The sequence below is a fragment of the Carcharodon carcharias genome, chromosome 30, assembly GCF_017639515.1.
Source record: "Carcharodon carcharias isolate sCarCar2 chromosome 30, sCarCar2.pri, whole genome shotgun sequence".
NCBI classification, from domain to species: Eukaryota; Metazoa; Chordata; class Chondrichthyes; order Lamniformes; family Lamnidae; genus Carcharodon; species Carcharodon carcharias.
This window is the reverse complement of record NC_054496.1, coordinates 16,995,666-17,020,383: the sequence shown is the minus strand read 5'-3', so window position 1 is coordinate 17,020,383 and position 24,718 is coordinate 16,995,666. Positions and strand designations below refer to the sequence as shown.

General features: G+C 39.3%; 1 protein-coding gene across 6 annotated transcripts in view; it reads left to right on the top strand.

Moving 5' to 3' along the window:
* Nucleotides 1-4,316, top strand: part of rfx1a (regulatory factor X, 1a (influences HLA class II expression)) — a 126,372-nt gene extending 122,056 nt beyond the window's left edge. For all 6 annotated transcript variants that reach the window (XM_041177197.1, XM_041177194.1, XM_041177195.1 and 3 more), the window contains one exon: nucleotides 3,955-4,316. In XM_041177197.1, the coding sequence (XP_041033131.1) occupies nucleotides 3,955-4,112 (158 nt within the window). In that variant the 3' untranslated portion in view covers nucleotides 4,113-4,316. The remainder of the gene's footprint in view (nucleotides 1-3,954) is intronic.
* Nucleotides 4,317-24,718: the final 20,402 nt, after the last annotated feature.

Here is a 24,718-nt window from a genome sequence, read left to right as displayed (position 1 = left end):
TAATAGACTCTAGCATTTTCCCCACTACTGATGTTAGGCTAACCGGTTTGTAATTCCTTGTTTTTTCCCTCCCTCCTTTTTTAAATAGTGGGGTTACATTAGCTACCCTCCAATCTGCTGGGAGTGTTCCAGAATGTACAGAATTTTGGAAGATGACAACCAATACATCCACCATTTCTATGGCCACCTCCTTTAGTACCCTGCAATGTAGATGATCAGGCGTTCAGTTCCATTACCTTCTCCAGTGCCTTTTCTTTTAGTAATACTAATTTCCTTCAATTCCTCCTTTTCACTAGATCCTTGGCTCCTTAGTATTTCTGGGAAGTTATTTGTGTCTTCCTCCGTGAGGACAGAACTAAAGTAGTTGTTTAATTGTCCTGCCATTTCCTTGTTCTCTATTATAAATTCTCCCATTTCAGACTGTAAGGAACCTATATTTGTCTTCACCTAGTCTTTTTTTTTACATACTTATAGAAGCTTTTACAGTCCGCTTTTATGTTCCTTGCAAATTTACTGTTATACTCTATTTTTTCCCCTCTTAATCAATCTCTTGGTCCTCCTTTGCTGAATTCTAAACTGCTCCCAATCCTCAGGCTTGCTCCTTTTTCTAGCAACTTTATATGACTCCTCTTTAGATCTAATACTAGCCTTAATTTCTTTTGTTAGCCATAGTTGGGCCATTTCTGCTGCTGTGTTTTTGTGCCAGAAAGGAATGTATAACTGTTGCAATGCATACATTAGTTCCTTAAATATTAGCCATTGCCTATCCACCTTGCCTTTTAATGAAGTTCCCCAATCTATCTTAGCCAACTCGTGCCTCATTCCTTCGTAGTTTCCTTTGTTTGGATTTAGGACCCTAGTCTTGGATCAGACTACTTCACTTTCCAACCTAATGAAGAATTCTATCATGTTATGGTCATTTGTTTCCTAAAGGACCCAGCACAACAAGCCTACTAATTAACCTTTCTCACTGCACAATACCAAATCTAGGACAGGCTGTTCCTGAGTTGGTTCCTCGACATACTGGTCTAAAAAACCATCTCATACATGCTCCAGGGACTCATCCACCACAGTATTATTGCTAATTTGGTTTGCCCAGTCTATATGTAGATTAAAGTCACCCATGATTAAAGTAGCACTCTTGTTTAATGCAGTCCCCTAATTTACCACTACCGTTTAGAGGCCTATAGGCAACTCCCATTAATGTTTTCTACCCCTTGTTGCTTCTTAGCTCCACCAAGACTGATTCTACATCTAGATTTTCTGAGCCAATATCCTCTCTCACTATTGCATCCTTAACTAACCACACCACCCCACCTCATTTTACTTTTTCCTGTCCTTCCTAAATAATGAGTACCCTTGGATATTCAGTCCCCGGCCTTGGTCACCCTGCAGCCATGTCTCGTAATCACAATCTTATCATACCCATATATAAGCATTTACACTGTTAATTTGTCTACCTTATTGTGAATGCTCCATGCATTCAGATAAAGTGCCTTTAGACTTGTCTTTTTAACATTTTTACTCATCTCTTTTGGTACTTTGTACCTATTTGTTGCTAGCCCTTGTTTCCTCTGTCTTCCACTTTTAGTTTCTACTTTTCTGTCTTTCATTCCTATCTTTGTTTCCCTCTCTTGTGTCTCCCCACTCAGGTTCCCATCCCCCTGCCACTCTAGTTTATACCCTCCCCCACAGTACGAGCAAATACACCTGCGAGGATATTGGTCCCGGTTCTGCTGGATGCAACCTGTCCAGCTTGTACAAGTCCCATCTTCCCCAGAATCAGTCTTAATGCCTCAGGAATCTAAATCCCTCCCTCCTACACCATCTCTCCAGCCACGCATTCATCTAGTCTGTTCGCCTATTCCCGATCTCACTAGCATGTGGCACTGGGAGTAATCAGAGATCACTACCTTTGAAGTCCTGCTTCTTAATTTATTCCCTAGCTCCCTATATTCTACTTTCAGGATCTCATCCCTCTTTTTACCTAAGTCGTTGGTACAACATGGACCACAACCTCTGGCTGTTCACTCTCCCCCTTCTGAATGTCCTGCAGCCGCCCAGTGACATCCTTGACCCTGGCACCAGGGAGACAAGATACCAACCTGGTGTCATGCCTGCGGCGCAGAAAATTCTATCTGTTCCCCTTATGATAGAATCCCCTATCACTATTTCTCTCCCCACTCTTTTTTTCTGTTTGTCGCCCTCCTCCCACCCCATGCAGCTGACCCTTGCTGCATCCCTCTGAGAATGCATCTCCCCCAGCAGTATCCAAAAGTGAAAATCTGTTAGAGAGGGAGATGGACCCAGGTGATTCCTGCAGTACCTGCCTAGTGCTTTTGTGCCGTCTGGAGGTCATGCATTCCCTTTCTGTCTGTGCACTCTTTACCTGCAGTGTGACCACCTCACTGTATGTGCTATCTACGAAGATCTCATCCCTGTAGGTGCACCCCAGTGACTCCAGACACAGCTCCAGCTCCAAAATGCAGATTTCAAGTATCTGCAGCTGGAGACACTTGCTGCATACGTGGTTGCTCTGGACACTGGAAATGTCTCTGACTTCCGACATTGTACAGGAGGAGCATTCCACGTGGCTGAGCTACCCTGCTATGACTTATCCTTAAATTACTTCCTTTACTTTTACTTCCTCTAGTTTAAGGAATATTAAGGACAGTAGAAATACTCACTAGGTCCTACTTAGCACTATTCCCCACTTGCTGTCTCCCGGTCCCGCTCTTATATCAGGCCTGGATCCCCTCGCTCTTTAAGGCTGTCACTCCTCTTGCGTTATCAAATGCCAAATGCCAAAAGCAAGGAGCACCTGTTTCGCTTCCTCCACTAACTCCCATAATCACCCAGTTCCCAGCACTCTATTCTAAGTCGCACTAAGTTGGTTGGCTTCATACGCTCCTAAGACAAAGGCTCACTGACCTAGTTACAGAGAAACCAGTTTCAGCTGCTTCTTTAAGTAACTAAGCCCAACTGCTCATCCAGTGGAGACCTTGTTGAAACCCTGCTTAAGGCTGAGAAGTTTAGAATTGAAACTGTAGATTTCAGTTAAAAGCTAACTTCAAACAAAATTAGGTTTTTACAAAAAGATTTTTTTTAAATTAAGACTCTTTACTCACCATCCAACATGTACTTAGGCCTATATATACCAACCAATCAACTTACGGAACTCCTATGACATCATTTTTAGATTTTTATCTGTAAACTCCCGGCTGTCTGTGTCTGAACTCTCACTGCTTTATGGGCTTCCCCTGTAGCAAAGTAAGACCCAGCTACTGGAGGCTGAGGAAAGGTGGAAAATGAAAGGATCACCTCCTTCCCTCTTCACCAAACACCATCGCTCACCAAACTCCAACTTAAGCATTCTAATGCAGCTCAAAGCAGCACTCCAGTGCATATAAGTAATTATGTTGTTTCACTCTCTTAGTAACTCAACACAAAAAATATTCTATATTCCCTGTTCCAATTCTCTTCACTTTGCATAAACAAATAATGAGTCTAATGCCTGCCTGAGGGCCCTACTACAAGATTGCTTTGTCCTGTGGCAGCTGGTGAGTGGCATTCAGTACCAAACCTTTGGGACAGCCTATAACAAAAGAGGTAAGTTTTCAAAATTTGTTTACCTTGATATGGAGCCATGAGGAGTTGGTGCTTATCCCTGCCCCATATTTAAAGAATGTGGAGCACTGCTTCCCCAGTCCATTCCTTTGATCCAGTTCCATTGTTCTTGAGGTTTCCAAATAGTATGTTGCAGTAGATGATTCCAGTGGAGCTTTTCTGGTCGGCATTCAAGGCTTTCAATGTGTGATCCAAGCGATCAGTAAGAATGGCAGTAAAGTGTCCTGAATGAAGGAAATCAAATTTGTGGAGGAAGTGTCAAATTATTTATTTGAATATGATAAGACTGAATTTTCATTATTTTTCTTTTTAAACCACTTTAATCAGATGAGGAAGAGGAGGAAGAGGAAAGTGATGATGACAGTCAACAAGAAATTCCAATGGACAATGAACCCACATTAGTGACAGACTCCATGGAGCCACCAGCCAAACTGCCACGGACAGATTCGAGGGGAGTGTTTGTCCAAGCGCCACCAACCAACTGAGAACAAAATGTAGGACAAAAAGAGGAAAGCTTTCGCTTGAATTTAACACAGTTCACTCACCATCCATGGCACTTAATTGCCATTGCATAGAAAGACATTGTCTATAGTTATCACGAATCTCAAACATCTACCAAAATTATTTTAGTTCAACATTTATTTATGAGTTGTATTAAAAAATAAAAGAAGAAATTTCCTTTCAAAAAATTGGGCACTAAGAGTAGAGTACGTTGGTAAATTAATCTTTTTATGCAGTTACAAAGTTTAAAGACACTCAGCTCACAGAATATTTAGAAACTGAAGCTCCACCAAGCTCAATATTGTGCTGCACCCTTTGCAACCTGCTGCTTGCATTCTTTCTTTGAAAAAAATTGGAGCCAAATAGGACAGTAACCTATTGCCCAAACACCGTGATCTCATCTCCTTCAGCTAAATTTACTTTTATTTTCCTAACCAAAACAGTATATCAGTGAGTATTGTTTGCTGCCACTGGAATAAAATGAAAGGAGAAATTAAAATCCCCACTAGAATTTCTAATAAAATACTGGAATTCTTTCAAATTAAAAGAAGTTTGTTTATAAGTGCACTATTAAACATTGTATAGGGATAGGAACTAGTGTGTTTGACACTTGGGCATCTGATGCACCCTTAGGCAAAAGAAACTGTGGAACTTACCAGACCGTTGGGTCAGTGTAGACACATTATTTTAAATATTCTGATTTTAAAAGAATTATAAGCTGATTGATCACATAAACAGCTTCAGCAGCAGTTAACCTACTGCCAGGAAAGCACAGTTTGAACTGGGGACGTAGAGATGAACTGAATCAAAGTAACTCATCCTAGATTGACAAATACAACGGTACTTTCATAGTAATAAGCATCTTGTAAGGTAATCTTGGAGGAGTTCCTGTGTTTATTATATGGGCTTTTGTTTTTAATACGTTAGTTTGTTATATTTATTAGACACATTTTGAAAGGCCATGCAATATTTTGCGCCATGGTATTAGGTGGTATGTGTAACAGAAACACTGACTTCACACGTGGGTTGTTTTTATTTGACTTTCACACAGGTAAATTACTAACCATTTGGATGATGTATTTACCTGTACTGGTCATAGAATGAACTTTCATTTCTAGTCAAATCCAACAAATATGATAGATTTTTCCATCTTACTGCTTTGTCCTTTGTGTTCCGCTTAGGGTGACTCTAGTTACTGCTGATGGACTTGAAGAATTGACTATTTACGCAGAGCACAATGAGGCACTATCCTGAAAAATAGGAAATTCTGGCTGAAAGAGTAATGCATACTCATTTTCTATTCTTAGTCTTTCATGGGAAAACACTCAAGCGGTTGTTTTCTTGAAGTAACTCAGCTAGTAAGAAACTGCAGGGCTGTCTTTTTATCAAACAATAAAAGCAAAGGTGTTATTAAGTACAGTAAGACACTCGTTATCAGGACTAGCTGAGATAGTTTCAAGTTAGGAATATTCCAGAATTATGAGTTCAGAAAATCAAAAGCTTTTCCTTATTGCACAGTACATATACAATCCCCGTGAGATGAACCTGGAATCTTTGAGAGGGCTGGAATATAGCGGGTAAGCTCACTGAAAATGTTAGTCATGCTACATTCTTTCACAGATTGCAAACTAAGCTTTATTAGGATTTTTTTTATCCTTTATAAAACCTGATAGGAATTAAAACAGGACTTCTAGACAACAGGAACAAAAATATTAGGATGCATTTCTATTGTACCTTTACCAGTGACATGATTTGGTTGGTGAAAAGCGTAATTCAACTAACACTACTTTGCTGGTCTGGTGACATAAGATACAGGAACTGTTATATCTTCCTGTATGATTGATAGACTTAACTTAATTGTTGATGGTGCTATGCAATGTTTAATGCAATTTTGTGTTTCTGCTTCCAATTGAAATACAGATTCATTACTCTTGTCCTGTTCTGCATGGATGTCCCATTAGGATGTTACAGTAAAAGGAATAGGACATTAGGTTATTCGCACTATATTCCATTCCCTTCTCTGCTACAGTCCTGATAACCTTTGCTGTACTGGACCTGCCACGCTTTGCAAGTCAATGAATTATAAGATTGTAGACAATCATTGTGAGGAACCTGATTCAACACTATTATTCCTCATGCTACATATTGCATTTAAATTGATAAAGATCACTAGATGAGGCCAGTATTATTCTCATCATTTATTAACCAAAACATTAAGTTTTTCAATCTACCTGCTGAATATATTTTAGAACCATCTTAACAAAACACAATCATAAAACAAGGAAGAACCATAATTCCATACCATAAATCTAAGCTTGTGTTGATTTTTTTAAACTTCATCTGTGCCAAGCCAAAATGTGCTTCGGAATCAGTTTTCCTATATGCGGATGAATTGTAAAAGCATGATGTGCTAATTCATTAGGTATCACAGCCTTCTTTAATTTCCAAAATTACAAACATCCCAGTGGTCAATGAAACACTGTTAACAGAGAAACTGTATTGCAAGGAACTTTGAGCTTATTATTTTTCTGGCTTCCTTGCATTCATTTAGAGCCTTGCCTTTGAGGAAGATTGGAATTCCTTAGCTGAAACCAAGCTCCATCCAACTGACCATTGGAAGTGTATAGTGAATAACCATTTACTCTTTGGGACTCCTGCCTATTGGGAGGGAAAAACCCAAAAAACGATTATATTTTAAAGAAAATTATATTTTTTCTTCTTGGTTTTCTTTTCAGTTACTGCGCTCCTCTGCTGAAGATACTGACTCGTGTTGGAATACAGTGGGTGCTGATAGTGCTGCAATGTCTCGCCCATGTAGTCATTCTCTGTGAGTGAGCCTTGACAGTGAGTGTCAACTGGCCGCTTGACCATGCATGGCATCGCAATTAAACCTAATGATTCTGTCTTAACCCAATGTGTACATACACATTTTATAGGAGGAGCCACTGGATAGTAATCAGCCAACTTTTTCACTTTGCAAGCCTTTCACATAACCTCTTCCAACAGTCACTATCCATTGATCATTAACTGGCTTTGGCATTTTTTAACCCATTGCTCTACTTTCCCTCCATTAAGTGAGCGGTTGCCGTCCTGAATTAGTTTTTGTTGCCTTTACAGAAATTTCTAAGAGAAACCAGAGTATGAATTAAGACTAGGATTTCCTATTTGTGGACCCAGTGCTTTAATGTTGCAACAGTGTAGTTTGTAAGGACTTAAGAACTACTGAATAGAATAATCTGCAATTCTTTGAATTACTTTATATTTTTATATTTGAATGCAAAAAGAGTACAATTGTTCCCAAAGATCTATCCAAGAATTTGCTTCTTGGAAATCCTAGTAACTTTTCTAACCATTAGACTAAGTTGTTTTACCTCACCAAAATTGGCTTTTCATCTGGCCCAAAGTAGAATTGTGAAAATTAATTCTGAAACAAAATTAAATAAAATTGGGTGCAAGTCAGGAATGAAAGGAATTGATGGGATATGTTTGGAAGTCAAGGGAAGAATGTGCAATAGACCACACAGAGGGGAGGAGATAACACAATTAGGGGAGGAGATAACACCAAAGCCACTCACCCATTGGGCAAGTTTGATCATCTGCTAATCAAAAGTGGAAAGAATATGATCTCAGCCCGAGGTGCAGTCGTATAGAATTTTCCAGTGGTAATGATGCCCTCATTATCCAGTATGTCTAGATCAATGCTTTAAAGTGTAAATCAAAGCCATAATGGTAATGCTTCAGCCAACAGAAAATGTCAGGAGAAGCAAGGAAACTGACATGTGCCTTGATCAGCTGTGACCAGGAAATTTTGTTACAAGTTGTGTTAAGGATTTTTTTACTTTTTAAAATCTACACAAAATGATCAAGGATGTTCAAGTATTTAACAACTAATGCAGTGGGCAGTTGACCTTGTAACTAAACTGTTTTTGATCTTTTAGATGTAATGCTGGGCTTTAATTGTATTGTGATGAATTAGTTCCTGTAATATAACTGGCCCCAGAAGGTGCACATTAGTTTAATAATTGGTGTCGATGCTTCCTGTTTTTCATAATCCTTTGGCAGTTATCATTACTAATAGTTGAGGAGGGCAAGCATTGAGGGGCCTGACTATCTTCTTGTCTTTTCACCTGTCCGTAGTTAAGATTAAATCATTAGAACATTTACTAAATGTGGCAGGATGTTCTCAAGAACATTACCTTTTATCCAAAGGATCTTTACTTTCTATAGAAGAAAACAAACCTACCTCAAACCTCCTTGGTTCCGCTTAGAAAATGTCCATTCACTTCCCAGTATACACAGTCTCCCTCTGTGTTGGACTACTGTCTGGTGATGTCAGTGGAAGGGATCCAGCCATGGATTCTTGAGCTACTCCATTAAAAACAGCAGAGGTACCATTTCAGTCCAGTGTGAGTAACTGCTTTGGTTGGGCTGTCCTTCCCATGCTGTATCTAATGTAATCATTACTGGATGCTTGGAGTAATTCTCTGTCAAAGGAGAAAAAACATGTTAAAAAAATCAAATCTGAGGCATTGGTCATTTTCTCCTATTAAAAGGAAGAGCACTTTGAACATAATGTTCCCTTAAACTTTGCTTCCTCTTTAAGCTTAGCAAGTAAACAGGAGAAGAACTATGACATTCCAGCCTATAAACCTTGCTACCTGTGCCATGAGATCCATTTCTCTGGGCATGCTTTTCTTCCTGCAACTGATTAATGTTACCATCATATTGACAGGTACTGCATTTGGATTCTTTGATATTCTGTTTATACTCCTCTGTAGTTGTCTATTTTCCATTCCTAAAGTTAATACTTGTGTTGCAGTGGAGTTGTACCCTCTGCTAAAATAAAACAATTCTTTTAAAAAATATATATTTATTTAAACTTAGCATAGTTTGCAGTAGATGGCTGGAACATAGCAACAGGAGTGGTTGTTTAGCAGGATAACTGTGCCTCTAACTTAACCTTGGGATGAAGGGGCTACCTTTAACTTTCAGCAATGGTGTAGCACTATTGGATTGGCCACCCAGATGCACCCCAGTATACACCCCACCTGTTATTTTTTTCATTGGTTTTAATAGCGATGTAAATTGTCCATTCATTATACACTCCACCATCTAATATTGCCAAAAGTTAACATTGCACCCAAAGTCTCTCTTCAAAGTGAGTCTTATTGACCTAATGATAATTATGAAGTACTGTACTGTTTCCACTCCATGAAATATTATAAAAAAAAGCATTGCAGATTTTCATAAAAATTTAAAATATTTGCAGCTATAACATTGGAAGCCCCTGGAATTATTTCTTGCCAGTTCTGCAGGGTTGTTAGTAATCTGAGCCAAAGCTTTGCGTGAAATGATCCAATTGATACAGTGCTAAACACCCATGCCTGTTTAATGTCAGAACTTTGGCAATGGTCTTGTAGTAGAAGCAGTCCATCTGCTGATTCTGAAGCCATTCACAATGATTCATTTTGGCTTCTAGATTGTACAGTGCTGCAATTGTCAGCTTGTTCATTTGAGACTTGAGTGCAAAATCCTGAAGCAGTAAATACATGACTAATTCTATGCTGAAGAATTTGCTCTCTTATGTTAGATCTGGCAGAGTAAAGATGGCTCATATAAACATGATTTTATACCATATTTTGTTGGTCTGCCTTTTCTTAAAGGGTCCCTTCAAGAAAACAGCCCAAAAAGCAAATTATTCAAACTGCTCTCTATCCAATAATAAATACTAAGATAATTTCATCACTGTCCATAAGCAATTCCTTTACTTCATGTTGGAAAAGCAAAACATAAGCTATTAATTTCATTTCTGTTGATGTTGTTAAACTATATCATAACATACTTAATTATCTTTCACAAAAATATTCATTTTCTTTTTTTAAACCACACAATAGCAGGTGACTTCATTCCCTATAGTCTTGTATTTAATTGGTTCTAGGAAATCTATATGAAGAATGTCAACCCTATTAGCCTTGTTATTTTTATTCTTTGCAGGACTGGTGATATACAGTGACAGAATAAATCAAATTCTGTTTTTATATTTTATCCTGGATTTTTAACCAGAGTTCAGGCATTCTGCACTGCTGACTTTTTTTTTCTTTCAAAAGCTTAAACCAGTGGCCTTGATGAAAGTGGAAGTAAAGGTTGGTGAGTGAAAAAGTGTTGTAAAATGACTGGAGCTCCCCTTTAAACTAATGAAAAAGAAGTGCATTAAGGTATAAACGACAGGTAATTTTCTGGTATAAACAAATCTTTGGTAGTATAAAGGAATGACCAAACCATTTCTTTAAAATTTTTAATAGGGTTTAATTTGAAAGAAAAAAAATTATTTTAATTTTTTTTTTAGATCGCAGTTATTTTCAGAAAGCAGATAAACTAAGTAAACTTGGTTCTAATTTTAAAGCAAAATACTGTGGATGTGGAAATCTGAAATAAAAACAGAAAATGGTGGAAAAACTCAGCAGATCTGACAGCATCTGTATGAAGAAGAGTCATACACACTCAAAACATTAACTCTGTTTTTCTCTCTCAATGGATGCTGTCAGACCTGCTGAGTTTTTCCATCATTTTCTGTTTTGGTTCTAATTTATGCTGTGGATGAGCTGAAAAATTACTTAGTGCTGTGGCTTACGCTTCCAGTCTGGATTACAATGTTCTTTCCAAAGCTCAGGGGTGAATCTTATTGGCTTCTTTCAATAGGATGATGTAATTCAAGATGAAAGCTCCCCCATGAATATAAGATTACTTGACTATATTTTTCCATCGTTTAATCATTTCTGAAGAACCCAATGTGGGCACATTGCGGTTTTAACATGGAATTCCTGGCACGGCCCAAAGCCAAAATTCTTGAAGATAACCGGGTCAACAATTGGCCATTCAACTTTCTGTTAATTCACTCAGAACTAGTGTCCCCTTAAATCTCTTGTGACTAATTATGTATATATTTTTTCTGTACAAACTTTAATAACGCAACATTGGAGAAAGCTTGACTGGCTATTTCCATATGTATCGGAATTAATTGTTTTATTTTGTGTGTGTTCTGCTCATTTTCAAGTGCAATTAAACAGGTTCACTCTTTTTAAGTGGACTCTTTGCAATAGAGAATTTTCCTTTTAGTGTGCATGATGTCCATTTAGGTCAGCAGTATGATTTTCAGGTGTATAAAATGTGAGAACTGTGGTCAGACTCAATAAAAGGAAACAAATTGAATTAGAAACTTTCTGTTAAACTGTGACACAAAACTACATGGTAGCAATTTGCAGTATTTTGTACCTTTGTTCAAAACTTAGGGACAATATTACTGGTTGTACGTTTAATTTAGAAGATTCTGATTGTAAGTGTACATAATGAATTATAATTGAGCATTGTGAGCCAGATGGCAATAGACAGATGGATCTGCTGAGATTTTTGAAGGCTCTGATTTTTAGATTGCCAAAAGCAGGAGCTTTGGAGCCCACCCAGCAAATTATATACACCACAGCTAACATTGGCCTGATATGCTTCTGTTTTCAGCTATCATGTATCCTATCCATTGACACATAATTATTTTTCCAATTTCAAACACAATGTTACCCTTTCGTCTGCCAATTCCCCTTTGTATGTCATATCGAGACAGTCTGTTTTTCTCTTAAATTAATGTGGAAGAGTTAGAACGTCAAGGTATAGACTGCCAGTCCTGGGAAATGGAACACGTCTCCACTTTTGAGACCATTTATAAGACCAAACACATGCTTGAGATTAGCTGTAGAACAGTGATCTCACTTAACAAACCCTCTTTCTATCATGGGAGCAGGACCTTGTGGATGTGTAAAATTCTCCATTTTTCCTCCACTATCCATCATTATGGCGTCTTTTTGAGATGATGAATCTATGTCCATTTCTGGATGTTTTCAAGCTTTGGGCCCATAGTTATTGATTGGGCTGAGATTGACCAACTTGTTTCACATGGGATCCCTATCACCGGCATCAAAGTTCTAAAAAGCTGTGCTGGATTCTAGTCCAGAACACAGGTGAAAGAGGTAGCCTACTAAAAGGTGGGCGACATATTTATTTCCCTCTCTTCCACACATTCATACTTTAATTGTGTAACCACAAAGGAAGCAAGGATAAAGAACAGATACTAAGAAGTTTTCTGTAATACAATAAACGATTACTTGTTCAACATCCTGCTTGAAGCCTAATTCCCTGAAAAGAAGCATTTGAAGAACTATAGATGATTCTCCCTCATTCATGTAAACTGCACGTGCAAACCACAAGGCTGCTCCCCCATTGAACACTCTTAGTTTAGGTAAAAGCAAAATACTGTGGATGCTGGGGATCAGAAACATCTCCTCTTGTTTTAAATCTTTTTCATCTTGAAGCAGTATTGGAAGTCCTGTGATCATCCCCAACCCCTCCTGCATATAACATCTTATGCTTCAGATTTTTTTTTCAGTGCAAGTATACAAGCTTTTCATTTCACTGTTAATTTGGGTATTTTTCAATGGTTAATCAATTAATTACTTAATCCTGCAACTCTTTGAACATTTTCTTTTGAATACTTCTTCTGGCTGTTTCTGTTTCAAAGTCTTGAAGTTATTAAAATGATTTTGGAGCATTGTATATTTTCTGTCAGATTATTTTCTTGGACAAAATGTGCACCTTTATTTTGTTGCTGCTACATTTGAAGCTAACTTGCCTTCTGTCAGTGACAATAGCTGTCTTATAAAAAGTTGTCGATTTTGAAACTAGCTTTGCTAGTAGTTTCTGTTGGTTAGTAGATGTGTTTTCTGATGTTGAATAGGCTTCTCTTTGAAATACTCAAGAGGGCTCATTAATTCTTGACATACTGAAAAGTGATCTTGAAATCCACCACACAATACAGGCGAGCCGTAGAATTAGTTTGAACTCAAAAGTTAAGAACATAAGCACTCTAGGTTGGATGGAGTCACCAGTAGGGCATTGTAGCCACCCCTTGGACCATGCTACTCTAAGGCACCAACCGCGTTGCATTCTGTGTGGACATAAGGTTTAAGAGAGGGTGTTAGATCTTTTACTGTTCACCCAACTTCTCCAGCTTTCATCATAAATCCTCCGTGCCACAGGCTTCAGTGCTGAATTTAGTCAAGAGCAAAATTTTCGTTTTGTAATCAGATACTTCCTACTAAAAAACTTTTTAGCAGTCTAAGCATTTGTGAACCTTAACAAGCTGCAAAATGCTGACCAAGACAGACTCTAAGTAATGCAGTCCCAGATCGAGCAGTGATTTCACTTCTTTTCAATTGATGTCAGCTTCAGTCATCACACAACTGTAACTAGGGCTACCTTTCTTGTGTGAAGCTAATTAATGAATGGTCTTCTCCTTTGAAATTGGGATTGTAGCACTATTTTCGGTATTGACATCATTTTCCTTCTTTAACAACCCCACCATAACAGCCACCTAGCCCGACCCCCAACCCCAGACTAGTCAATTATTATTTTTATTGATAGAGCTACTGGAGAGGCTCTAGAAATTATTCTAGTGCTAGAAAAATCACTCTGATGAATATAATCTGCTCAACGTGGAAAACTTAGTATCATGATCCCTACCTACCTCGTCATGTACCTAGACTCTACCCTGGGCTTATTAGACCTTCCTTGATCTCTGACAAATTAAATGGAAAAGTTGTCAGTTTTCCTTGGCAGATGTAGGATGTTGAGTTTCTATACCAATGTGATTCTTTACACTTCCTTCATAATTTTCTAAACACTACCAAAGTATGGCAAGTATGTGGTGTTTGTAAAGTGTGAGCTAAATAATTGCTGCTGTTCATATTCTAAATGTTGAACTTAAGACAAACTGAAAAGAGCCACGTAAGCTTAAAATGTCTAGAAGTAAGCTGCTAAAAGTCATCCTGCCCCCTTCCTCCAGCCCTTTACCTGTTAATTTCTCTATCAGTTCTTTCACCTTTTCCTGGGTGTGTTGACTTGGGGATGGGGCTAATTTTTCTGTGTATTGATTGTGAAAAGTGGGAAACTAGCCTAAAGTGCCACAGTACTAGCGACCTCCAATGCTGCACCCAGATGGTCACTATTCATGGACAAACCTTGATGGTGAGTGTAGGCTGAACATTTGACTGCAGGAAGGAATCAAGCAGAGTCCAAGCCTTGATATTCACACATGGGCACTGATCTATATGCCTTAACAAATCCATGATTAAATTCACAGATTATTGGGAGAGTGAAAATAATTTTAGGTCTGTTATAATTCATTGATCCTCAGACACCAATAAATGTATAGAATATGTCAGTTCTGTTCTCCAGATGAGTAATCACATAGATTTAAATTAAGTAACTGCATTGATAGATGAGGTCTAAAATGATTTCAGAACATTGCACATGATGGCACAGACCATTATGACCAGTGAAGGCTCCCAGTTACAAATCCTGTTTGTCCTGAAATTTCTTGTGAATCAATTGTTTCTAATACAATTGCATGTATTTATAAGGAAATTATATTTGTATGTAGTGCCTCTGTGCTCTTGCTTTATTCCCTAGACTGCTCAACTGGTGATGTCGAGTCACTAGTTTCAGAATAACTAACTGCTTCTTCCTCTTACAGTCTATTGAAAGGAAGCAAAGGAGCTTTAATAGGAGACTGGACTTATTCAATATCTACAGTGTGAATTAAAAAGTTGAATTAAACTACAGTCCTACTATAATTAACAGGGCCAGAAAGCTCAGAAATCACTTGTCAAAAGAATTATATTTTATTTGTCCAATTTTTTGGGAGTATTTTTCTTTTACACTCTGCAGACTAACCACCAGTTTTACTGTTTCTGTACACAATTATTCTGTACACTCTTAACAGCTTATTCTGGCAGTCAGTGTGTAAACATTTGATTATGGAACTGAATAGTTCAAAATCACATTGACTGCCCAAAATTGAATTCTCAGTTTGACCATAAAAAGAAAACTGTTCATTTCCCAGGATGGAATGTTAATGGATGGCTCGCTTGTGATGGTGTAAAAGATGTTTAATTTATAAGAATGGCAATTATGTCACTTTTAACTTTATGGTGAGAGAAAGAATGTCTGGAGATCGCCCCTGTTCTGTGAAAAGGAGAACTTGCTGAGTGTGCCTTTTAAATGAAGTACTTTTGAGAACACTGCCAAATAGGCTACCATGTGTGATTCACATTGATAGATCATCATATTTATCATTCAGTCCAGTGACAACTACTGAATTCAAAGCCTTGAATTCACATTTTGTTGTTCTAACTTGTCTAATTTGGGTTAGCTTTTCCTGGGAAAGAGGGGGAAGCATTATAGATCCCTCTGGTCAACAAGAACTGGGCATTGATGGTAGTGGAAATTGGGTGAATGTCAGAAAATAACTTGCTGTAATAAAATGCGGGTTATTCCTTAATTTGACTTTTTAATTTTAATACAACAGCCTTTATAAATGACATATGTTGGGTGATCCTAGTTGTGGTCAGCTCACGTACTTTTGTTAAGACATCTTGACTATTAGCATGTTGATTATGACTGTCACAGCTAGTGGAGGCCTTGTGTTCGGGATTCAGGTAAAGTTTGAGAACAGGAACTCGAATGTCAGAAACATTTTGGATGTCAACATGTTAAAAAAAAAGTCACAGGAAGAAGTAGTTCTTTTTAGAAGCATTTTGTAATTTAAACCCCACTCAACAATTGAATGTGGCATTTCTCAAAAAATTGCCAAGGAAATTGTGTCCCCAAAAACTACTTTCAAAGTGTCAATGCATGTTCTACAATCCAAGTGCAATTGTACTAATACCAACTGTCCATTGTGCATGTTACTTAAGAAATTGGTTTTGCAAATAACTCATTTTATGCTTGCTCAATTGGTAATTAGAAAATTCAGTTTGTTACTGTTATGGTTGAGCATGCATAAGTGCACCTCTGTGAGTTGAGTGTGAACCATCTCGTCATTAGGGACTCTCCCTCCCACAATGGCTGTAAACAACACTGTATTGAACAAAAGCCAAAATACAACACTGCTGGGAATCTGAAATCAGAACAGAAAATGCTGGAAATGCACAGCAGGTCAGGCCAATGTTCATTGACCTGAAACTTTGATGTGCCCAATTTTAACTCTGTGATGTGAATGGGTTTTGAGTGAGTTAAAATTGGGTCCATTAACTCTGTTTCTCTCTCCACAAATGCTGTCTGGCTTGCTGAGTATTTCCAGTATTTTCAGTTTTTATTTTTGTATTAAAGTTGTGCACACATTTTACCAATTTCGCCATTAGGCGGGCTGTTAGAATATACCAAAAGTTCTATTTTTATTACTCAGCAAATGAACAGGAGAAATAAACACTGTGGTACATGCACCAAGGGTAAAACTCTTGTTGCAAAATTCTGTCTTTATTGAAGGACCGCAGGTCTAAGAATATACAATGACCTGGATAATATAGTCTACTCCAATTAATTCATGAATCAATTTTTACTTAGGCAAAAAATCAATTTTGTGAATTATAGGAATAGACTGTAGCTGCAACTTCTGTTCTGTACACAATTGGTATCTGGTTAATGATCCAATAACTTTTTCAAATCTGTAGCCAGATTCTTTTTGACATTTGGGCTCATAATTATGCAAATTGTATTTTCACTTTTCCACATTCTTTTTCAGTCAAGAAGGTGGGATATGAGCCAATCTCTGGGTTTCACTGTGATCACAACTAATACATTACATGGCCACAGTCCATCCCATATCAACCTGATCTAACAACTGGTGTTCCCTCCACCATATGGAACTGGTAGGATATATATCTGTAAGCACAGGGCTCTTAAGAGACCAGAGTCTGGAATTTCCTTGGTGCTGCTCCTGCTCTGTCAATGTAACTTTGCTGGAAGTACAAATGGGATTTCCAATGTGCTACCAGCAAAGTTATAGCAGTGAAATGGGACCAAATCCCAACAGATTCCTCGCCCAGGTATTCGTTTAAAAAAGATGTTACTTCCCATGTGTCTGACTCCAACAGAAAACCACTAAATGCAAGCAAGTTCTACACTGAAGCATGTTTCATTATCCTGCAGCAACCCACTCATATTTAGGGAAATATTCTGCATCATATAAATATCTAAATTATGAGTAGGTGTTTAAGAAATGGACATTACTGCATTTAACTTTTTTTTGCCAGAAATAGTTGATTTTATGAAGCTGTATTATGATCATGAGAGGAGCCTTACCTCTGTTGTGAGGGGTGTATTCTCTCAACTTCTTCCGGCATTGCAGAACTTAATTGATGCCTCATAGTTCTAGTATGTTATAGAATGTCTAAAGAATACAGCCTCAAACTAAGGTAAGTGCCTCTGTCAAACCATCTGAAGGTATGTTCGTGGGAAGGTGGTGTGTAGACATGGTGTTAACAGGACCCATTCTCCTTTCACCACTTGTATGATGCCAATGCAGTGAATTGAGTTTCCATCACAGAATTCTGGCCAACATGATGAGCCTGATGGCAGAGCAGTTTGTTGCCTTTTGTTAACCCTTAATATTAAATTAAAATCATTTTGTAGGATTTTGGTTTCTCCTTTTCCAAATAGAGTGTGTGATGTGATTAACGTATTTTGCAGTTAATTGAGGCACTTGTAATATATTTGTTGTACCAGTTTGTAACTCAAAATTGCATATAGTTTTGAAAAACAAAACAAAAATCTGTGCTTTTGTATGTAATTATAATCTTTATTACACGTTGTATTAATATTGGGTGAGTTGTGAAAAGAAAATGATTATTTGAAATATTTGTTTCTGAACCATTATGGCCTTATTTGTTGGAATTTAGTCTTGAGATACATCTGTGATATATAGTTGTACGCTGTTCTGTATCGGAAAAGTAAATATTGTATTTTGTATAAACAAAAAAAATGCTTAGTTTTGTTGTAAACTGGGTGCTTTGATCAGCTTTTGCTGAACTATGGACCTTAAGAGAAGGAAGCAGTATTTGAGACTGCGCTGTTTAATGTTGTAATTCAGCTTGGGGTGATATGTAAGCATTTGTAAGAGTGTTTAGTCCTGGTGCAAAAGCTGTTTTCTACTTTTTGTAGTGTTCCTTTTAAATAAAAGAGCAGATATAACACACCTCAGTTTGCTGCTGCCTTTTACTGTATTTGGAATTGGAATCTAATTTCTAGCCGGTGCTGTACCATTCACAGGTACTGAGGCAAAAGTTTGTCTCATCAAATACATCTAATTGCTTGGGCCTGTTTTAATAGATCAAAATGTCCTCAAACATTTCACAACTGAGAGGTCATGAGGGCAATGTATATCCAACGGTTAGAAGAGTTTGCGGAGGTCAGTGATGAATGGTTCAAAAGAGAGATTGAGACTTTGAGATCACAAGATGAATGTAGAAGGTCAATCATGTCTCATCTACCTCATCCAGGCCAATTAACATCATCCATCTTGAAATACTCTGTAGTGCCAGAGTAAAGCATTGTTAAATTGTTCTAGAGTTTTGGCTCCAATCTCCTACTCTGATTACAAATCCTGGTCATTCCATAATAAATTTACACTCACCAGTCCTAACTAAGTTATCAAAACTTAAAGTTATAATTCTTTTTTTTTTCTGATTGTTCTATATAACAGTACCTACACTTCAAAGGAAATTCATAAGTTGTTCAAACCATTTTGATGTGATAAGCTGCTTATACTGCAATGGCTGTGAAGCACTTCTAGGACATCCTGAGTTCTTGAAAGATATTTTATATATGGATGTTCTTTATTTCACATCTATTTTCCAAAGATGTTCTTTTCCAATTGTGCTGTTACACTACTGCTAAAAAGATTTACATTAGATAGTTTCAGAAAAAAGTTGTGGTTTGGTCAATTCACCATCATATATATTCCACTTGAAAGATAATATATACACTGAGCAATAAATGCTTCTGTAGTTCACAACACAAAATAAGGCAATAATTGCAGTCAATATTTATAACCTGTGATCTGTTAACATCATTAGCCTTTCCCACAACATCAGAGAAATCTGTCCCTGGTAATAATTTGGGGGCCTCTGCAAATACTGCTGGTTTTTCTTTGATGAACTACACAAACTAATTGAAGCATAAGAACATAATGAAGAATCATTGCTAGTCTCAGGCTGATCATTAAATATTTCAACTCCGTGAAAACTAAACATCTACTTTGATTCGCATTTGGTGGTTTCTGCTCCCACTTTAATGTAGCAACATTTCAGTCCAAGTCTGGTCCTATTTTCCTGAATTGTAAACCAATGGTGACACTCTTGCCTCTGGGTCCGAAGGTCTTGGGTTCAGGTTGCATCCAGATGCTTGAGCATACATCCCGGTTGACACCAGTGCAGTATCAGGGGAATGCTGCACTGTCAGATGTGCTATCTTTCAAATGAGTCCAAACCAGAGCCCATCCATCAGCCCCTCTCAAGTGAACATACTAGGTCCCATGCAGTTGTTAGAAAAGCACTGTGATTTTGCTAATATCTATGCCTCAACATTAAGACAGATTATTTGGTCATTATCTCATTGTGATATGTAGGGAGTTTGTGTGCAAATTGGCCACCGTGTTTCCTGCATTAACTCCGTGACTACAGTTTAAAACTGCTAAAAAGCGCTTGAACTTTCTGAAGTCCTGAAAGGCGCTGCCACAGCAGGGCTGGAAAATCCCAGCCGAAAACTTTGATACACAGAAAGTCTTTTGCTGGCCTGTCCTCTAATTCTGTAGCTCTCTCCTTCAGGGAATGAAATAATGCCATCCCAGAAATAATTGTGAAAAAAAGAGGTAAAAGGGAGGGAGGAACTTAAAACATTTCCAATCACCAGGGAAAGGGACTGAGAAAATTATTAGAACTAAAAGCTGACAAATCCCCAGGCACTGATGGACTTCATCCTAGAGTCTTAAAAGAAGTGGCTGCAGAGATATTAGATGCATTGGTTTTAATTTTCCAAAATTCCCTAGATTCTGGAAAGGTCCCATTAGACTGGAGAATCTTTTGTTCAAGAAAGGAGGGAGACAGAAACAGGAAAGTATATGTCAGCTAGTTCAACATCTGTCATAGGGAAAATGCTGGAATTTTTATTATTAAGGAGGTTATAACTGGGCACGTAGAAAATCTCAATGCAATCAAACTAGAGTCAACTTGGATTTGTGAAAGGGAAATCGTGTTTGACTAATTTATTAGAGTTCTTTGGGGAAGTAACAAGAAACGTGGATAAAGAGCAACCTGTGGATATGGTATACTTAGCTTTCCAGGAGGCACATCAAAAGTTACTGCACAAAATAAGAGCACGTGCTGTAGGGGTTAACGTATCGGCTTCAATAGAAGATTGGTTAGCTAACAGGAAACAAAGGTTAGGCATAAATGGATCTTTTTCGGGTTGGCAAGATGTAATGAGTGGAGTGTGACAGGTATCGGGTATCAATAATTTAGATGAAGGGTCCAAATGTATCATCGTGCAATTTCTGATGACACAAAGGTAGGAGAATAAGTTGTGAAGAGGGCACAAGAGGTCTGCAAAGGGATATAGATAGGTTATGTGAGTAGATAAAACATTTGGCAGATGGAGAATAATGTGGGAAAATGTGAATTTGTCCATCTTGGTAGGAAGAACAGAAAAGCAGCATATTATCTAAATGGAAAGAGATTGCAGCACTCAGGTACAGAGGGATCTGGTATATGAATCGGGAAAAGTTAGAATGCAAGTACAGCAAGTGATTAGGAAGGCAAATGGAAAGTTGTCACTTATTGCAAGAGGAATGGAATATAAGAATAGGGATGTTTTGCTACAGTTGTACAGGGGATCGGTGAGACCACATCTGTGGTATTGTGTACAGTTTTGGTCTCCTTATTTAAGAAAGGACATTATTGCATTAGAAGCAGTTCAGAGAATGTTCACGTGACTGATTCCCGGGACGAGGGGTTATCTTATGAGGAAAGGTTGGACAGTTAGGCCTGTATCCATTAGAACAAAGGACTTAGGAGCGGGAGTAGGTCATTCAGCCTTCAAGCCTGCTCCGCCATTCAATAAGCTTGTGGCTGATCTGGTTGTGGTCAACTTCATTTTGCTATCTGTCCTCCTCATAACCCTTGACTCCCTTGTCTAACTCTATCTTGAATAAATTTAATGACCCAGCCTCCACTGCTTTCTGGGAAGAGCATTCCACATGCTAACAACTCTTTGAGAGAAAAAAATTCTTATCTCGGTCTTAAATGGTAGATCTCTTATTCTTAAACTGTGTCCCCTGGTCCTCATCTGTGCCACAAGTGGAAGGCCAGCATTTATTGTCCATCCCTAATTGCCCTTTGAAGGTGGTGGTGGGCTGCCTTCTTGAGCCGCTGCAGTCCATGTGGTGTAGGTACACCCACAGTGCTGTTAGGGAGGGAGTTCCAGGATTTTGACCCAGCGACAGTGAAGGAACAGCGATATATTTCCAAGTCAGGATGGTGAGTGACTTGGAGGGGAATTTCCAGGAGGTGGTGTTCCCATCTACCTGCTGCCCTTGTCCTTCTAGATGGTGGCGGTTGTGGGTTTGGAAGGTGCTGCCTAAGGAGCCTTGGTGAGTTCCTGCAATGCATCTTGTAGATGGTACACACTGTTGCCACGTCAGTGGTGGAAGGAGTGAATGCTTGTGGATGGGGTGCCAATCAAGTGGGCTGCTTTGTCCTGGATGGTGCCAAACTTCTTCGGTGTTGTGGGAGCTGTGCTCAGCCAGGCAAGTGGTATTATACAAAAACAAAAATAGCTGGAAAAACTCAGCAGGTCTGACAGCATCTGTGGAGAGGAACACAGTCAACATTTCAGGACTGTATGACTCTTCATCAGAACTAAAGAGGAATAGAAATGAAGTGAAATATAAGCTGTTTAAGGAGAGTGGGACAGGTGGCAAAAGAGACAAGCGGAAATCCTGTCGGAGAGAAGAGCAGTACTTGATGAAGAGTCATATGGACTCGAAACGTTAACTCTGTCTTCCTTTCCACGGATACTGTCAGACCTGCTGAGTTTTTCCAGCTATTTTCTGTTTTTGTTTCAGATTTCCAACATCCACAGTATTTTGCTTTTATCTTAGTGTTTAATTGACTGCCAACTCTCTTCCAGGAATGCCTACCCTGAGGAAGTACTGCTCTTCTCTCTGACAGGATTTCCGCTTGTCTCTTTTGCCACCTGTCCCACTCCCCTTAAACAGCTTATATTTCAGCTCATTTCTATTTCTCTTCAGTTCTGATGAAGAGTCATACGGACTTGAAGTGGTATTATAACCTAAAACAACAATAAAAATATCTGGAAAAACTCAGCAGGTCTGGCAGCATCTGCGGAGAGGAACACAGTTAACGTTTCGAGTCCATATGACTCTTCAACAAAACTAAGGAAAAATAGAAGAGAGGTGAAATATAAGCTGGTTTAAGGCGGGGGTCGGGGGGGGGGTGGGACAGGTAGAGCTGGATAGAGGGCCAGTGATAGGTGGAGATAACCAAAATATGTCATGGACAAAAGGACAAAGAGGTGTTGAAGGTGGTGATATTATCTAAGGAATTTGCTAATTAAGGGTAGAAAGCAGGACGAGCAAGGTACAGATAGCCCTAGTGGGGGTGGGGTAGATTGAAGGAATCAAAATAGGCTAAAAGGTAGGGATAAAACAATGGATGGAAATACATTTAAAAATAATGGAAATAGGTGGGAAAAGAAAAATCTATATAAATTATTGGAAAAAAAGGGGGGGATCGGAAAGGGGGTGGGGATGGAGGAGTGAGTTCATGATCTAAAATTGTTGAACTCAATATTCACCGGAAGGCTGTAAAGTGCCTAGTCGGAAGATGAGGTGCTGTTCCTCCAGTTTGCTTTGAGCTTCACTGCAGCAAGCCAAGGACAGACATGTGGGCATGAGAGCAGGGTGGAGTGTTAAAATGGCAAGTGACAGGGAGGTCTGGGTAATGCTTGTGGACAGACCGAAGGAAACCACATTAGGAGCAACAAATGCAGTAGATTAAATTGAGGGAAGTGCAAGTGAAATGCTGCTTCACTTGAAAGGAGTGTTTGGGCCCTTGGATGGTGAGGAGAGGGGAAGTAAAGGGGCAGGTGTTGCACCTTCTGCGGTTGCATGGGAAGCTGCCATGGGAGATGTGTTTGGTGGTGGCATCATGCTGGAGTTGGCGGAAATGGCGGAGGATGATCCTTTGAATGCGGAGGCTGGTGGGGTGATAAGTGAGGACAAGGGGGACCCTATCATGTTTCTGGGAGGGAGAGGAAGCTGTGAGGGCAGAAGCGTGGGAGATGGGCATGACATGGTTGAGGGTCCTGTCAACCACTGTGGGTGGAAAACCTCGGTTAAGGAAGAAGGAAGACATGTCAGAGGAACTGTTTTTGAAAGTGGCATCATCAGAACAGATGTGACGGAGGCGAAGGAACTGAGAGAATGGGATGGAGTCCTTACAGGAAGCGGGGTGTGTGGAGTTGTAGTCGAGGTAGCTGTAGGAGTCGGTGGGCTTGTAATGGATATTGGTGGACAGTCTATCACCAGAAATTGAGACAGAGAGGTCAAGGAAGAGAAGGGAAGTGTCAGAGATGGACCATGTGAAAATGATGGAGGGGTGGAAATTGGAAGCAAAATTAATAAATTTTTCCAGGTCCCGACGAGAGCATGAAGCAGCACCAAAGTAATCATCGACGTACCGGAGAAAGAGTTGTGGGAGGGGGCCGGAGTAGGACTGGAACAAGGAATGTTCCACATATCCCATAAAGAGACAGGCGTAGCTGGGGCCATTGTGGGTACCCATAGCCACACCTTTTATTTGGAGGAAGTGAGAGGAGTTAAAGGAGAAATTGTTCAGTGTGAGAACAAGTTCAGCCAGACGGAGGAGAGTAGTGGTGGATGGGGATTGTTCGGGCCTCTGTTCGAGGAAGAAGCAGAGAGCCCTCAGACCATCCCGGTGGGGGATGGAGGTGTAGAGGGATTGGACGTCCATGGTGAAGAGGAGGAGGTTGGGGCCAGGAAACTGGAAATTGTTGATATGATGTAGGGTGTCAGAGGAATCATGGATGTAGGTGGGAAGGGACTGGACAAGGGGAGAGAGAATGGAGTAAAGATAGCGAGAAATGAGTTCCGTGGGGCAGGAACAGGCTGACACGATCGGTCTGCTGGGACAGTCCTGTTTGTGGATTTTGGGTAGGAGGTAGAAGCGGGCCGTCTGAGGTTGGGAGACTATGAGATTGGAAGCTGTGGAAGGAAGATCTCCAGAGGAGATGAGGTCAGTGACAGTCCTGGAAACAATGGCTTGATGTTCAGTGGTATATTATAACCTGCTGCTTTTGGCTCCCTCCTGTGGTTTTACTCGGTATTACTGCCTGCTATTCTCTGGCTCCCTCCTGTGGTTTCACCCGGTATTACAGCATGGCGCTCTCGTGTTCCTTCCTGTGTTCCTTCTCCAATATTACAGCGCACTGGGTTCTGTCTCCTCCTACGGTTCCTCTCGCTTGGCAGCGCTTTTTGGCAAACCTCTTCTGTGCCTTCACCCGTGTATAATAGCGCCTTACTCTTGGGCTCTTCCTAGTAGATTTACCCAGTATTACAGCATGGTAATACCGAGTAAGTCGTGTGCTCCATCGTGTGGTTTTACCTGGT